Here is a 16,234-nt window from a genome sequence, read left to right as displayed (position 1 = left end):
GAGAGATACATGTACTGATTTTTAAAAGCATTTTGGCATAAAGCTATATGAATATATTTTTGCCAGTACTTGTTTTCAAAGGTTTGATAGCATGCATTGAAATCTTACTAGTTATCATAAGCATAAAGTACATGTAAAACAAAACGTTACATGGACAACTACTAACAAGACAGGGAGAGAGAAAGAAAATTGGGCAACTGATGTAAACCTTCCTAGAGGATGTCCCCAAATCCTACACTAGAACTGTTCAACAACCATTACACAAAACATTCTTTCCTCCCATGGCTTGGTACAGATACCACACTCAAAGAAAAAGACTTGTACATAAATGCAATCATCAGATAAACCCTCTCTTCCTGACTTCCTCCTTTTAAAGAATCTAGAGTGATGGCTCAATAGAAAACACTATTGTTACTCTGCAAACAAGAGGCCCAGAGTTCTAAACCTTCACTTACCTATACACAAAGAGGACTTGGCCATATTCGCCTTGTGCCCCCAGGTGGGTGGACAATAGAACATCCTGGAGTTCAATGACCAGCTAGTCTAGGTAAATGGGGAACTTCGTATTCTAAGAGACTCTGTCTCAAAACAATGAGGAGTTGAGCAATAGAGAAATAGATGCACTATCGATCTCTAGACTTTGAGCTCATACACACAGATAGAAAAGAAAGCATATGAATGCATACACACAAACAACCCACAACACATACACAATAAACTTTCTTTTCAGTGAAGGAACACCTGTATTTGGGGGGTGGGGGGGACACCTGTTCTTAATGAGGCCATAGTAACCTGTAACCAGATCAGGTCCATATGGAATGTTCCATTGACATGCCTGTCTTCTTTTTGACACAAATGTCAATACTAGCAGAATTAGTGAAGCTGAAACCTGCCGCGAGGGTTCAGAGAACCAATGCAACTTTTCTCAAACTTGTATAACATCGTGAAATAGAAGCCAATAACCCCTGAAGTCAACAGTCAGCAGTACGTTAGTAAGTTAAAAGATTCCTAACATACCAGTCCTTCCAACATTCTTATCCCACAGCCAAAAATATTTTTAAAGTTTCTTTCCACCCTCCTGTAGTAGTAAACACAAATACTACTTTATTTTGGGTGCCTACAGAGAGAACTAATTTTAGGCCCTACTGCTTTCTTTAGTATTCTTTCAATTCAAAGGAGCCAATATTGTGTTCTCTACTAGGAAAGCATCTGTAATATATATGCAGTGCCCCTGGACTTCCTGTCTACTTTACATGAGTATGCAAAGAGGACCTCAAATATTTGCAATGTCTCTGACATTCTTCATCTGTCTAACATGAGGATAACTAGGCTATGTTGTACAAATGAGGAAAGTTCTAATACTGGTTTGATTTTTGCTTCATGCACCAGCTCAGAAAGGGAATAAAATTTCTAAAGAGAAGTTGTAACCCTGCCAAAGTGGCATGCGGTCCCTCTGCTGTGACTTACCCCAAAGAGGGAAATCCCTCAGCCTTCACTACTAGCCTTGTAAAAAAACGAGAACAATTAAGCATGCCACATCTCCTGCAGTATTACTTCATCTTAGCGTGTGCTCAGTCTTTCTCAATGGTCTGCATTTTATTTTCTCTTGTGCTTCAGAGAAATGCAGCACTTGCTCTCTCAGGTCAGTAAGACTTCCCAGCAGCAACTATGGTTTCCATCCCATTCTGAACTGCCGTCCAGTTGTAGAGAACGCTGTTCTATGTAGCTCTAGAAAGCAGTGCCTACAACTACATCTCCTGGGCCCATGCTATCATCGCCCAGCTCTCCCCTCAGGCTGGCAGCACAGCCTCCTGGTCCTCCTGGTGTTGGCTATAACTTTTCTTTCTTGGGATGGAACCCCCTACATGTTGCAGAAGTACCCCAAGTGCCAAAAGCACTCAAGGAAAGTCTCTACTCCTGTAATAATACCTTTGGCACTTCACTTGAAAGGATTTATAAAGCCAAGGTCAGTCATAGCCTACTGAGCCTCTCGTGTGAGCAGTCTGAGTGGGGCAGGCTAGGTCATAACACATGCTGTCACCAGCAGAACATGGTCAAAATGAGGGTCTTGATTCTAAGCTGTACATACGATGTGAGTTTCTGCTTACCCTGTTCTATTTCTGTGATTTATCGCAGCTCAAACTAGCTGCAGACTCCTAAAATAATGCACCCCTCAGTACTCTACACAGTCTCAGAGGCTATGCCATCCTAGGTAATTCAAGATCCATGAATCAGGAAAATAAACCATGTTCATTCTTTAGACTAACAGAGCACCTTTTCAGGAAATGAAAAAAAAGAGTCCAACCAATAGCAATATTACTGATGGTGTGGGGAGAAGAAAGCACACTTAGAACAAATATACTTAGCTTCTGAAAATTCACACACTGTTCCAACACCATAAAAAGGAATTCATCTTTTATACTGTTCTTCCTGCTCCTGGGGAAACCTAAGACACCACACAAATGTTTACTGACAGAAAATCCTCAGACCTCTTCACCTCTTCAGCCATTCTTCCCAGAACAGCAGGACTGTTCAACCCCACTCCCAAGGGTGTCTTTGGCTCTCTTACTATCTCCTAATACAGAAACCCTGGATATGCTGTACCACTGGAGACAAGAGAACAGAAGAGCTCTTCTGCACAAAGATTATCTAAAGCCCTACACTGTTGGTTACTGGGACACACAGAGAAAAAAAGACTGAAAGTAAAAGTTGTTGTGGCTTGTTTCTAATGTCATTTGTGTTAATTCGGCTCCCAAAGTTACATAGGAATCCACATGTCCTTACTCCCAGTTGGGTTTGATTGGTAAATAAAGTTGCCAGCAGCTGGTGGCTGGGCAGGGAGACAGAGGGGAGACCTTTGATTTGAGAGCTGTGGGAGAGAGTACTATCATGTCAGAACTGGGAAGAGTGGCTCCAGCCCTGCCCCATTTGGTCTCGGGTAGCAAAGATGGAATATAGGTCTTAGTAAATAATTCAAGAGTATCTGAGGGGTGGTGTTAGCAACGTAGAAGTTTGGGAGTAGGCCAACCACTGAGCTTATTTAGGCATATTAAATATAAGGCTGTGTGTGTGTGTGTGTGTGTGTGTGTGTGTGTGTGTGTGTGTGTGTGTGTGTGTGTGGTCTGTCTGTCTGTCTGTCTGTCTTTCTGTCTGTCTTTCAAGAATCCAAAGCATTTGGGTAGGGAGTGAGGAACTCAAACAGCCTCCACTGGGGAGGTCAGAGCAGGTTAGCCAACTACCTGACAGAGGAGCCAAAAGGTAATTATGGTTCATTCAGAAGGGAAGTGCTTTCCCAGAACTGACCTTGAGATAGTCTGCAAATTTGTTATGCTGTTTTACAATGCAAATGTTTCTCTAAATGTATTTCTTTTGACATTCAAAATAAAGAAAAGTGAGGGAAAACTGGGTAAACACACACACACACACACACAACCATGTGTTTAGATAAAGGTATAGAATGTTGCTAAATCATACAGAATTATATTTAAGACCCACATAATAAGGTTTTAAACATGTAATTTACAAGGAAACCTGTCTTACACCAGTGAAACTGACTCTTGAGTCTATAGGCTCTGCTGAGATTAAGAAGCCTCGACTTAAATATTAAATTGACTACAATCAAGCCGTTCACGTGCAGGCACCTGGAGACTTATTACTGATCATGACTTACCATTTTCAAGAGGTGCGTCCTCCGGCAAATCCACATCCAACATAAGGTCATCATCCTCAAGGTCACAAGATTCAAGATTATTCAGAATATCCTGTGAAAAAAAGTAGTAAAAACACTATTACCTCATTTGAAATACATATATATACTCTTGTTTTGAAAATATCATCACACAATAACTTAGATTTATCATCATTTGTACTGTAATAAAGTAGTTTTAATTATTTTTAAAAATTCATCTGTACTTTGAGTTTTGCATACCCACCCATACCCAGAGAGGGAAATAGCAGGATACAGGTGATATAAAGGGGAAAATGAGAAAAACAAGGAAGGGTTTTGAACTCAGGAAAGAAAAGGTACAATAATACAGAAGTGAGGAGGAAGGAAAAATAATCATGTTTAAAAACGACACAGAAAACCATTCTTTTATATTTACCTAAAATTATGTATAATACATATAAATACACATGTGTTTATGTATGTAAATATAAATTACATTATGCAGTTTAAATTAAGTTACACCACTTGGATTGATTAATAGCCCCTGTAAGAACTATATCTAATGAAAACCCACTATCAGGCATGAGAAACTCTTTGAGATGCTAGTTAAAAGTCTAAGAGACTCTCAAAATAACACAAGGTATTGCTGTTGACCTTGGTTACCTCCAAAAGTTGGAAATAAATCCCTATAGCTGAAGAAACCCTATGTTTTGAACATAGATCTTTAAGGGTTTGAACTGGACCAAGCCTCTTTCCTGAGGACTATATAAGTAATACAGTACTAAGTATTATGTAATCTGCTAAAGGAAGAAAACAATCAATGGGCATACCCAGCTATGAAGTATATGAACCACAAAGAAGCCCAGCATGGCAAGATATCCCTAAAGGTACAATGGTGGTGCTAATGCCTTAGCCACCTAGTTGGACTGAAGGCTCACTGAACAATAGAGAGAAATCCTGCCTGGTATTAATAAACGAGCCAACTACACATACTTTCTGAATATCTACTAGAAGTAAGTAGTTCCTACAGAACTACTACACCATTTTCCTAAATCAGCATAATTCTTAGCTGCATTCTAAATACATTGATTTTTCTGTTTTGTTTTGTTGGATTGTGTTCAAGACAGGATTTCTCTTTCTGGAACTCACTTCCGTAGACCAGGCTGGCCTCTGACTCAAACAATCTACACTCCTCTGTCTTCCCAGTGTTGGGAATATAGGCATGCACCACAATCACCTGCCCTAAATACTTAATCTTAAAGCCACAGATAAGTATAGTTCACCTCTCATCAAATAAGCTTCTTTTTGCAGCAGGAGACCATTAAAGAAAGCCACAGTAAGTCAGAATGTGGAAAACAACTGTGGGCAGCAACAACAAGTGATACCCTACAACACAGCTTTTATAACTAAGGCCTAGAGCACAGCACAAAAAGGAGACCAGTAACATTCTAAGAGCCCTAGTATCAGAAAGTCTGAGATTGTGCTTGCTGGCTGTGACAGGTAAGTTATACCTATGAAATCTCAAAAACATGGCTGCCTGAATAAGAACTTAAGTACCACAACAGCAGACATTCCAATGTGGATGAGAGAAGTTTCATGGGCCCCACCATAAAATGAAGGAGCCCAAGCAATTAACACATCATTAGTTCTCTAGTGCTGAGTGGCCAGCCCTAGAAAACTACACAGGGAGGCAGGCAACACTTAAGACTCAGCAGGATACATTCCTATGGATTCACTTGTATGTATATGTAACAACTCAGGTTAAAGAAGAGGAGGCCATGAATTGGGGAAGCCAATTAGAAATGGTACCAAAGAGAAAAAGGAAGGAAGACAATCTAATTAATTTTAATTAAGTTTAAAACATGATATCCTCTATAAAACAGATATCTGACTAAATCTGAGTGTGTGTCAAACTAGATGGCACAAGGTGTCCCAAACCACAGATGACAATTTAGGCCAGAGGAACAAATGAAAGCTAACAAAACATGGTCTTCTAAGTATACAGCAGAGCCAAGTGAGTTGTGCCCAATCAACAAAGGCAGTACTACCACAACTGCCAAAACTAATGACAATGTCACAGAAGTGAGAAGGGTCAGCAGTAAAGATGTTTGCCACAGAGTCTTAAGTCCACCCACAAAACTTTCAGCCCAAAATTTGTTCTGTCTTAAAAAAAAAAAAAAAAAAAAAGGCAGGGACAAAGATGGATCAGAGACTGAAGAAAAGAAATGGCCAACACAACTGTCCTCTAAGAGGCTCTACCCAGCAAATGACTAAAACAGATACCCACAGCCAAACATTAGATGGAGGTCAGCAACCCTTATGGAAGAGTTGGGGAAAGGACTGAAGGCCCTGAGAGGATGGTAACCCCACAGGAAGACCAACAGTATCAACTAACCTGAACCCCTATGAGGTTATGGGGAGAGGACAAGAGGAGGGACTCTGTAGGGGACTGGCATGGGGGAGCAGTATTTGGGATGCAAATAAATAAGACATTAATGATTTGCCAGGGCCCACACTGTAGATTCAGAGAAAAAGCTCCTACTGACTTCCCCAGGTGTACTGCGGGATACCTGCACATGCACACATGCACGGTAAATAAATGTGAAAAAGTTTTACAGAAAATTGTAACTGTTTTTATCTAGGTGGCTTTTTCGATGTATTAGCTTTACAATGAATGTTTTTCAAACAGCCGTAAACAGCAGGGTGTGAGCCTGCTATGATGGGACAGTGACAGGAAAATGACAATGTGACCTTGAAGACTTATTAGAGCTCACAAGACTATAAGGAGAAACAGGCTTATTCATTAGCAGCAGGAGGAGAAGTATCCGCATTTAATGCTTAGCAACAAATCATTACATACGGATTTCTACAATCTGTCCTGTTTCATCAAAGATGCTCTGTGAAATGAGAGAAGTCTAGGAGGAAATAAATATACACAAATGTCTACATATTTAAATTTAAATAAATTTAAAATCTGGGAGGGAATAAATCAACTACCCCATTGACATCGGGTGTGATTATGCACATATTCTTTTTGATATCTCTGAGGTACAAATATACTGCTTTCACTAGACTTAATAGTAAAATTCCATAGTAAATAAAAGTTTTCCTCCCTTAGTGATAGTAGGAAAATTCAAGTCCTATAAACCCAGGCCTTCCATATGCCCACGAGGCAATAAAACACCAATACACATGAACTATTTTAACAGGTTACATACTGGGAAACACAACAACAACAACAGTAACAACAAAACTGAGATTTGAATCAAAGAAAGGTTATTGTGGCTACAATACAGAGACTATATTTCAGTGCTTTGGAGAAACCGTGCTGTGGCCACAGCAGGACCGGCAGGGCATGTGCTAACCTGATCAGTGCTGCTGAGGATAAAGAAGTTCTGATACATCTTGTGAGATGGAAATGTAAGATCACATTAACAGATGAGTGGACTTTGATCTTAAAATAAACGATGTCTACTAATTGACAGAACACATAAAAAGTAAAGAGCCATTTTGATGAAATTGAAAAAAGTAAATGAAACAATGATTTGACACCCCCCCCCCCAAGAAAATGTCAGATCTGGTAGAAAAATGAACTAACACGGTTTTAGAAACCATCAATTTTGATGTGCCTATGGAATGTTTGAGAAGACATGTCTCTAGCAGACATGTCTCTGAGAACAGACATCTGTGGAGAAACCAATTGCAGCATGGGAGTCATCAACAAATAGGGAAGAGCGAAAAGATGTTAATGAACCAGAGTCAGCTACACCAGCAATATTACCAGGCCTTACAGTACGTGACAAGAAAATTGCAAGAAAAAGAACAATAAATATTAAATAAATAAATGATGAGTGCAATTTTCCCTCGCTATCAACTGCACAGGGTAAGAGGTGCCTTACTACATAGAGAGAAGAAGCCATGTGCTACAACGAGGGGTGAGGTGAGGACCTCTGTTCCATGTCTGCTGGACGTGTCTTTTCCTGCACTTGGACTCAGCATCTACCTTCTCCTGTTCTAGTTTTATTATCTTGACTTTTCAAATATGTGCATATCTGTGTGATAAGTGTACTGAGCATGAGTTGTTGAAGCCGTTCTTCTTAGAACTCACTCTGTGATCTGGGGAGAAAACGCCTGGAACTCTCAGAGCACAGATAGTGTGGTCAACTCTGGGAACTGGGCCTTCCAGCCCAGAGAGAGGGCTGGGTCACCGCAATCAGGACTCAGGACCTCCCTGGAACTCGCCGGGAGCAGGGAGCATGGTTCTGTCTGGAAACAGGTGGTTTCTGGCCGAGAGAGATCCGGGTCACCACTATCAGGACTCCGAACCTGCCTGCAGGCTGCTGAGCACACAGAACAGCCTCACAAACACTCTCCCACACAAGCCCACATAGACAGAACTGACCCACCACCATCAGAACTCACTGCCTGCCGGCAAAGAGCCGAACACCCAAGACGAATCTCCCTCCTGAGCCTATGGGCCCTCAGACCCACATGAGGCAAGCTGCAGTCAGAGATAACAAGATCACTATATTCACAGATAACAAGATGGAAAGAAGAAAGTGAAGGAACCTAAGTAATGAAAACCAAGACGACCTGGCAATATCAGAACCCAGTTCTCCCACCACAGCAAGTAGTGGGTATCCCAACACATGAGAAAAACAAGACTTAGACTTAAAATCATACTTCACAATGATAATGGAGGTCTTTGAGACTATGCCAGAGCTGAGCCCAGGCTAAGCCTTTTCTATGGGAGCTCAGATACTATAAAGTTATACCTGTTCACTTGGCTATTTGAACTGATATGTACTTTGGCTCTTTCCTTTTGTAGTCACAGAGTGAAAGAACCTCAATCTTCCTGGCAGCCTCTCTTTGTCGTCAAACCTCATTACAGTTATGGAAGTCCCAGGATGGTGCCCAAAAAAGGTGACATTTATAGGATTATGCAAAGTTCTCAAAATTGTGCACTGCCCCTTTATCGTTGCCCCCTGGTTGGGCCTCCTATGAGCATCTCATCTGGTCTCCTTTTCATTTAGGGTGTTTCATTTGAATGAATACATACATTTTCAACACTGTCATGTCCTGACTTCTTGTCAGTTGGTCTTTATCAAGACTGAATTATTCACATCTCTGTGTATGGGGCTGGGGTATGTGTGTATCCTTTAGTCTCCCCATGTTTCCCAAATTGCCCTGAAACTGTTGTGTTAGTATATGCAGTCTGCCTTAGCTGACATGACTCATGCAGTGTTGAGCACAATGTTTAGTCAATACAGTAAGGTACAAAGAAGTAACTAAGTCTCCTGCCTCAGCCTTCTAAGTGCTGGGATTTACAGAAATATACCACTATGTCCATCATATAGATATTTATTTACTCTAAAATCAACTGAGCCAACCTGAGTTTTCTCTTGATTAAGAGTTGGAGAGTGCATCTTTGGTTACCTGTTAAATTCTAACTTATTTATATTATTTTATTCAAAATTTATTTTTGAATTTCTAATGCAATTACATGAAGACAAACAAATAAAAAGAAAATATTGGAACTAGAGTATAGTCAAGAAGGAAGAATGGGAAACAAACTTACTGGACATGAAGAAAACAATGAAAAGTCTACACTAGTATGTCACTGAGTCCTGAGAGGAGAGACAGACACAAAACAAAAAGCAGGTGCTACAATAGATGGTAACTAAGAACTCTCACCATCCTGGGCCGGCATCCTGTTTATCCTCTGGAGTTTTTGTCATATGTCACAGTCTATCTGCCCCAGGCGGTTGAGTTATAAATGATATATGACTTGATTATCACTTTAAGTCAAATGAAACCCCTACTAAAGGTACTCATCTCATTTACATATTGAATAATTACTGACACAATGAGATTGAGGCTACTGTTTTCCACAAAGCTCTTTCCTTCATGTATTTTTCTTCTGCCTTTCTTCTGAATGTGTTTTAAAACTTTTTAAACATGTTTTGTGCATGCGTTCGTGTGTGCGTGTGCGTGTGCGTGTGCGTGTGTGTGTGTGTGTGTGTGTGTGTGTGTATCTATTTGTGGGACTCAGTTCTCCCCTAGAATGTGGCTGCTGAGCAATTGAATGTAGGCTGTCAGGCCTGGTGGCAAGCACCTTTACCACCTTGAGCCATCTCACTGGCCCTGGGATGATTGTTATTTTAATACAGTTTACCACTATTAGAATTGAAATTTATATCCTGTTAATTAATATATAAAGGCTTGAATTAGCATTGTTTAGATTAGTGCTATAATGCTTTGTGAATGCTAAGACCACAGCAAATACAATTACCTTGCCGTTTATTTGACACTCAAAGACGTGATGATGTAACAAAAGGAAAAAGATCTGTAAGAACGAGGAAGTAGAGGAAGTCAAGTGTAGGCTACAGAACAATACTGTCTGAAAACAACACTCAGTGGGAAAGTAAAGAAGACCCAGACCCCCACTCAGCCTTCTCCCAGCCTGACAGTGTACAACAGCATACTGTACCAACAGCTAAACTTTCTAGAGAATTCAAATTCATGCAGAACTGAGGCAGATACTAGAAACAAGGTGACTAACAGTGGTTGGCTATGCTTTATTGATTGGCCATTACTTACCCTCACACATATATCCACAATTCAAGCAATAGATACACCAGATTTGTGCTTTGTAAAAGGACCAGCATGGTGTCTACTAAATAAAAACTATTATCTATTGAAGCAAAACTCAAATTCCTGTGTATACAGACATACATGTGAGCAAAATACACATAAAATACAAATAGAAATGAAAACATATACAAGTCATAGTAGACAAAAGAATTGGTATCTTCCAGCCTTTTATACCATTCCAAACAGATAAATGGATGAGAATGGACATACAGGTGCATGCATGACACAAAACAAAAACGGGAGATGAGAGGACAACTCTGGCAAGCAGGTCATCTCCAACCGAGGGTCCCAGGAACTGAGCTCAGGTCAGCAGGCTTGCACAATCAGCAGTCCTACTAGCTAGGCCACCTCACCTGCTGGACAGTAGTTATATCTGAAGGAAAAATATTAGCAAGATGATATTCAAAAATATTTATAATAAATCTCTTCTCCCCCCACCTCTGTCTCTATTTCCCTCTGTCTCCCTCCCCTCTTTCTAAGACAGGGTTTTCTGTAACCCAAGCAGGTCTCAAACTTGCCTTATAGCTGAAGATGACTTTGAATTCCTGATGCTCCTGTCTCTGTTTCCTAAATGTTGGGATTATAGACACAGACTACCTTGGCCCACACTGCACCCTGTATATTACATCTAAGATAATGAGGGTGTGGCTGGGCAGACAGAGCTGCAGTTAGAGCACGTGCTATGAAAGGATGAGGACAGTAGCTGGTTCTTAGAACCTATGTAAGTGTGTATGTGAACTTGGCTGGCCTATAACTGCAGCCTCCAAAGGTAGCAGACGGGAATCTCACAGCAGGGAGGCTATAGAGCACAGTTCCATCAGTGAGCTTTGGGTCTGACTGAGAGGCCCTCCCTCCATGAGTACAGAGAAGATGTATTCTGAGGATGACGCCTTATGTCAGTCTTGGGTTTTTGATTGTTCAAGCCTGTGCATGCACGCCACAGACACACACATAAAAAAATAAACCACTCCAATTAATCCCAGTTTGGGGAAGAGTAGCAGCTAAACGAGGACACAAATGAACCAAGATAAATTTGGTTCCTATCAAAGCTGGAGGACTAATATAGTACAGGCCATAAAACTCCTTAGGTTTAAATGCAGCCTCAAGTTTCCACAGAGAATTGAGGAACTGCCCTATCTCAAAATTTAACAGAAAATAAACACCATGACAATGTTCAACAAAGCAGACCAAAAGAAAAATACAAGCTTTTTTTTTTTAAGGTTTATACAATGGAAAAAAAAACTTACTCAATAAAATGGTCCATTAATAAATACCAAGGGGGGAAAGTAAAGAGAAATGTTCCCAATCTAAAGAGTATAATGGAGGATTACGCCACGCATACTGGCATAACTGGGGATAACAGACTTCTTCTGGTCCATGTGTGGATGTTCATAGTGCAGTCAGAAACTATCAACCACAGCTTCCTCTTCTGAGGTAACTGTAGCCTGAGTCTGCTCCCCTGCAAAGATCTAGGTACTTGGTTAAACTCACATCCTTACCCAGCCATTTACTATAAACCAACATCCAAACCCAGCCATGCAGTTAACCCACCTCAACTCAAATGTATAACATAAAGGCACTAGTTTCCAGGTTGCTGCTGCTGCCCTTGGTATGTCCCCATCACAATGAGCACGGCACAACCAATCCTACCTCTTCTGTACATGTGTCTGTGCATCTGTCCCTTCTTCATTCCCTATCTACCTCCATCAGGTCAGTTCCTGAAACTATGCAGCACACAGCAACTTACAGTGCATGTCAATCATGTACTGTTGGGGCCTCCACAATAAGCCCTAACCAAGGTGTGCTTCACTGCACGTTAAGCCTATGAAAATTAACTTGGTGTTTTACAGGTTTGAGATACTGTAGCAGTGGATGACAAATTTTAGTTAACACATGCTTAACAAGCTGAAATCTCATACGCTGATAGCCTAAGTATGGTGGATTTAGATGCTCTCAGGATTGCCTTCTTTTAAACTCAACTTCTTATCCAATAAACCAGGCATCAGGGAGTGTCCGCTGAGGCTGACCACCACCCGACCAGGTTCACTGCTTAGTACGTAACACTGAGTTTCAGAAACCTAAACATGCACACATCTTTCTTCCGTTTCCTACTGAATTCCACACACTACGGTGGTGGGTTTGGGAGATAAGTGGCACAAAAGCATTACAGAATTAAATGTGAGTTAAGAGTAATCCTCAGGGTGTAAGAGTTCTGGGACTTAAGATTCAGCAGTAGCTTTCGACAAGAGCAAAGATGCCAATCATCATAGTGTCAACAATGATATGTGTAAGCTTTAGAATAACTGAACAATCATAGGCATACGCATGACACAGATGTTTATCTAAAGTACCAGAAGAAATGTGCACTAGAATGGTTGCCATAGCAATTTGAAATTGCAAAATTTTAGAAATAATTCTGATGGTCACTGTTGTTAGAGTAACTGAATAAAGAATTATATATCTACAAAATAATGTAGTATGTAGTGGTATGAAGAAAATAGAAATACATATGTAAAGTGATACAAAATAATTATTTTAAGCAGATTACAATGACATAAAGAAATCATGCAATTAAATTTTTAAAAAAAGCAACTGAACCTTAACATTATGACAAATCAACTACCAAAGGGAAATGTGGGGAATCTTTACAAAGTCCCAAAGATCACTAATGGGGGAGGCTCTTAGGAGTCAATCCATGACTCCTTATGTGACCTTAGCTTAGATACCTAACAGTGGAGACATGGAACCTCAATAGGCCACCTCCTGTAACCAGACAGGACTCCCTGTGTAGAGATAAGGACACCAACCCACCCATAAAACTTTCCACCAAAAATTGTCCTGTCTAAAATAAATGCAAGAACAAAGATGGAGCAGAGACTGAAGGAATGGCCAATTAGCAACTGGCCCAGCTTGAGACCCATCCCATGGAAAAGCACCAATCCTGACATTACTAATGATATTCTGTTGTGCTTGCAGATAGAAGTCTAGCATAAATGTCCTCTGAGAGGCTCTACTCAGCAGCTGACTGAAACAGATACAGAGACCTACAGGCAAATATTGAACCAAGGTCAGAAACTCTTATGGAAGAGTTGGGAGAAGGATTAAAGGTCCTGAAGGGCACAGGAACTCCACAACAGAGACAACAGAGACAACTAACAAGGAACCCTGGGCACTCTCAGAGACTGAGACACCAACCAAAGAACATACACAGGCTGAACCAAGGGCCCCAGCCCATATGTAGCCAATATGCAGTTCAGTCTTCGTGTGGGTCCAAACAACTAGAGTGGGAACTGTCCCTAAAGCTCTAGCCTGACTATAAAATCTGTTCCCTACACAGCTGCCTGACCTGGCCTCAGTGGGAAAGAATGTGACTAACCATGAAGAGGCTTGATGTGCCATGGTGGGGAGATACCCATGGAGAGCTCCACCCTCTCAGAGAACTAGAGGGAAGATGATTCTTGAAGTAAGAGAAGGGAAGATAGCACAAGGGTCAGCATTTGGGATAGAAAAGAAGGAAGGAAAGGAGAAAGGAAGAAAGAAAAAAAGGAAGGAAAGAAGGAAGAAAAATAGGAAAGAAGGAAGAAAGAAAGGAAGGTAGGAAGGAAGGAAGGAAGGAAGGAAGGAAGAAAGTAAGGAAGGAAGGAAGGAAGGAAGATGGAGGCTCTGCAAACCACCTTTCAATATCAGCCTCACTGCAACCCAAGACAAGGTATTCAGTTCACAGGTTCTAAAATCAAGCCCCCGACTCAACTAAGAAAGGGACCAAAGACTAAAATAATGCCACCTAACTGTTCCTAGAAATGGAAGAGTATGGAAACAATCAGTATTGGCATTTGCTTCAGAAGAAAGGAGAGTCGAGGCTATTTTAAAATGTATAAACTGTTCATTCAGAATAGAACAGCAATTTTACAACTCTTAAGAGCCATGTTATTCTGCACATGTAGCAGAGGATGGCCTTGCTGGGTATCAATGGGAAGAAAAGTCCTTGGTCCTGACAAGGCCTGAAGCCGCAGTGTAGGGGAATGTCAGGGTGGGGAAGTGGGAGGGAGTGGGTGGGTAGGCAAACACCCTCATAGAAGCAGGGGGTGGGGGATGGGATAGGGGATATGGAGGAGAATCCAGGAAAGGGAATAACATTTGAAATGTAAATAAAATAGATACAATTTTTAAAAGCTTATCAGTGAAAAACATTTAGCCTCAGTGTTCTCCTGAACAAGTCTTTAATACCTATCTAATCTAATTTAGAGAAGTCAGGTCCTCTCAGTCTTATTAATCCATGTTATATAAGATCCACAGCTACCTAACAGGGACATGGTTATGAAAACTATGCTTTCTGTTAACAAATTACTTCTAAGTTCAGTTTTACCTAATACATAGCTTTTCATTTAGAAGTTTAAATAGCATACCAACTCTGAATTTATGAAAACAACAACAAATATCCCCAAACCTACTGTGTTCAATATCATATATACACAAGAAGTATATATGAAAATTTAACATAGAAATATTTATAAACCATTTACTACTATATCAATCTCACTACCTTTATAACAGGATTTGTAAATATCTGCAAGTTCAGCTTGGAACATCAGGGTTTCCCTGCCTTGTAGCTCATTTTCTAGCTTCATCCCTAGCTGTGCTCCTTCTCACACTCATCTCACACTTTATCCACAGCTGTGCTCCTTCTCACACTCATCTCACACTTCATCTACAGCTGTGCTCCATCTCACACTCATCTCACACTTTATCCACAGCTGTGCTCCTTCTCACACTCATCTCACACTTCATCCCTAGGTGTGCTCCATCTCACACTCATCTCACACTTCATCCCTAGCTGTGCTCCATCTCACACTCATCTCACACTTCATCCCTAGCTGTTCTCCATCTCACACTCATCTCACACTTCATCCACAGCTGTGCTCCATCTCACACTCATCTTACACTTCATCAACAGCTGTGCTCCTTCTCACACTTCATCCCTAGCTGTGCTCCTTCTCACACTCATCTTACACTTTATCCACAGCTGTTCTCCATCTTACACTTCATCCCTAGCTGTGCTCCTTCTCACACTCATCTCACACTTCATCCCTAGCTGTGCTCCTTCTCACACCCATACTCAGCTTCTCTGCTAGCCATCCTGACTTGACACCCACACACCACTGCACATGCTCTCCTGATGCTGACATGTCTGTTCACCTTCACGGTCTACTTGGCCAGAAGATCAACTTTGTATGTGGTCTTCTAAACTTCCCTTTTTTCTTTCCCTCTTCCCCCACCTCTTGCAACCTTCTCTTCTTCCTCAACATAATCACATCCTCCATCTGTTACATGAAGCCCTCAGGCAAAGTAACAATAGTCTGTGACTTTTATCCATAATGTGATCATGTTTATATGGTACCAGAACTGAACTCATTAAGGATAAACACAACTTTATCCATCAAAGTCTTCACAACAGTATCCCTGCAACATAACAGAAACTCAAAAAATAACTACTAAATTAAGCTTCAGACTGCAATGTAGCTAATGTATTATAGCATCCATTAATATTAAATAAAAATATAATTATATTTAAAGGGTCAAAACAACTATATTAATAAATTTAAGCCTATTCAAAACTGGATTTGTGGGACAAGAAAGAACTTATGCTGATAATTCAACATGGAAGAACATCTGCTAAGAGAAACAGGTTCCCTCCTCTACTTGTACCCCCCACATCTGTAGCAAGCACACTGAGCAGTTTGCTCTATTCTCTCAAGTCCTGTGATTCTGGACCAGGAAACAGCTGGAGCGATGAAAGTGAGTTTGAAATTCCCAGTTACCTATTTCAAGGCTGTCTCAGTGCTCTGTAAGCTGTCCCTCACCTTCCCATCTACACTGACACAGCATGCTTACTGACTTGCAGCTTGCTATTAT

At 40.8% G+C, this 16,234-nt stretch overlaps 1 protein-coding gene across 5 annotated transcripts in view; it reads right to left on the bottom strand.

Moving 5' to 3' along the window:
• Positions 1–16,234, bottom strand: part of CCSER2 (coiled-coil serine rich protein 2) — a 103,511-nt gene that overhangs the window by 45,461 nt on the left and 41,816 nt on the right. For all 5 annotated transcript variants that reach the window (XM_080926269.1, XM_080926271.1, XM_080926267.1 and 2 more), the window contains exon 4: positions 3,671–3,761. In XM_080926269.1, coding sequence (XP_080782395.1) covers positions 3,671–3,761 — 91 coding nt within the window. The remainder of the gene's footprint in view (positions 1–3,670; positions 3,762–16,234) is intronic.

This window comes from Micromys minutus (assembly GCF_963924665.1).
Source record: "Micromys minutus genome assembly, chromosome: 12".
Classification (NCBI taxonomy): Eukaryota; Metazoa; Chordata; class Mammalia; order Rodentia; family Muridae; genus Micromys; species Micromys minutus.
Note: the sequence above shows the minus strand (reverse complement) of the source record. Positions and strands in the feature narration are given on the sequence as shown.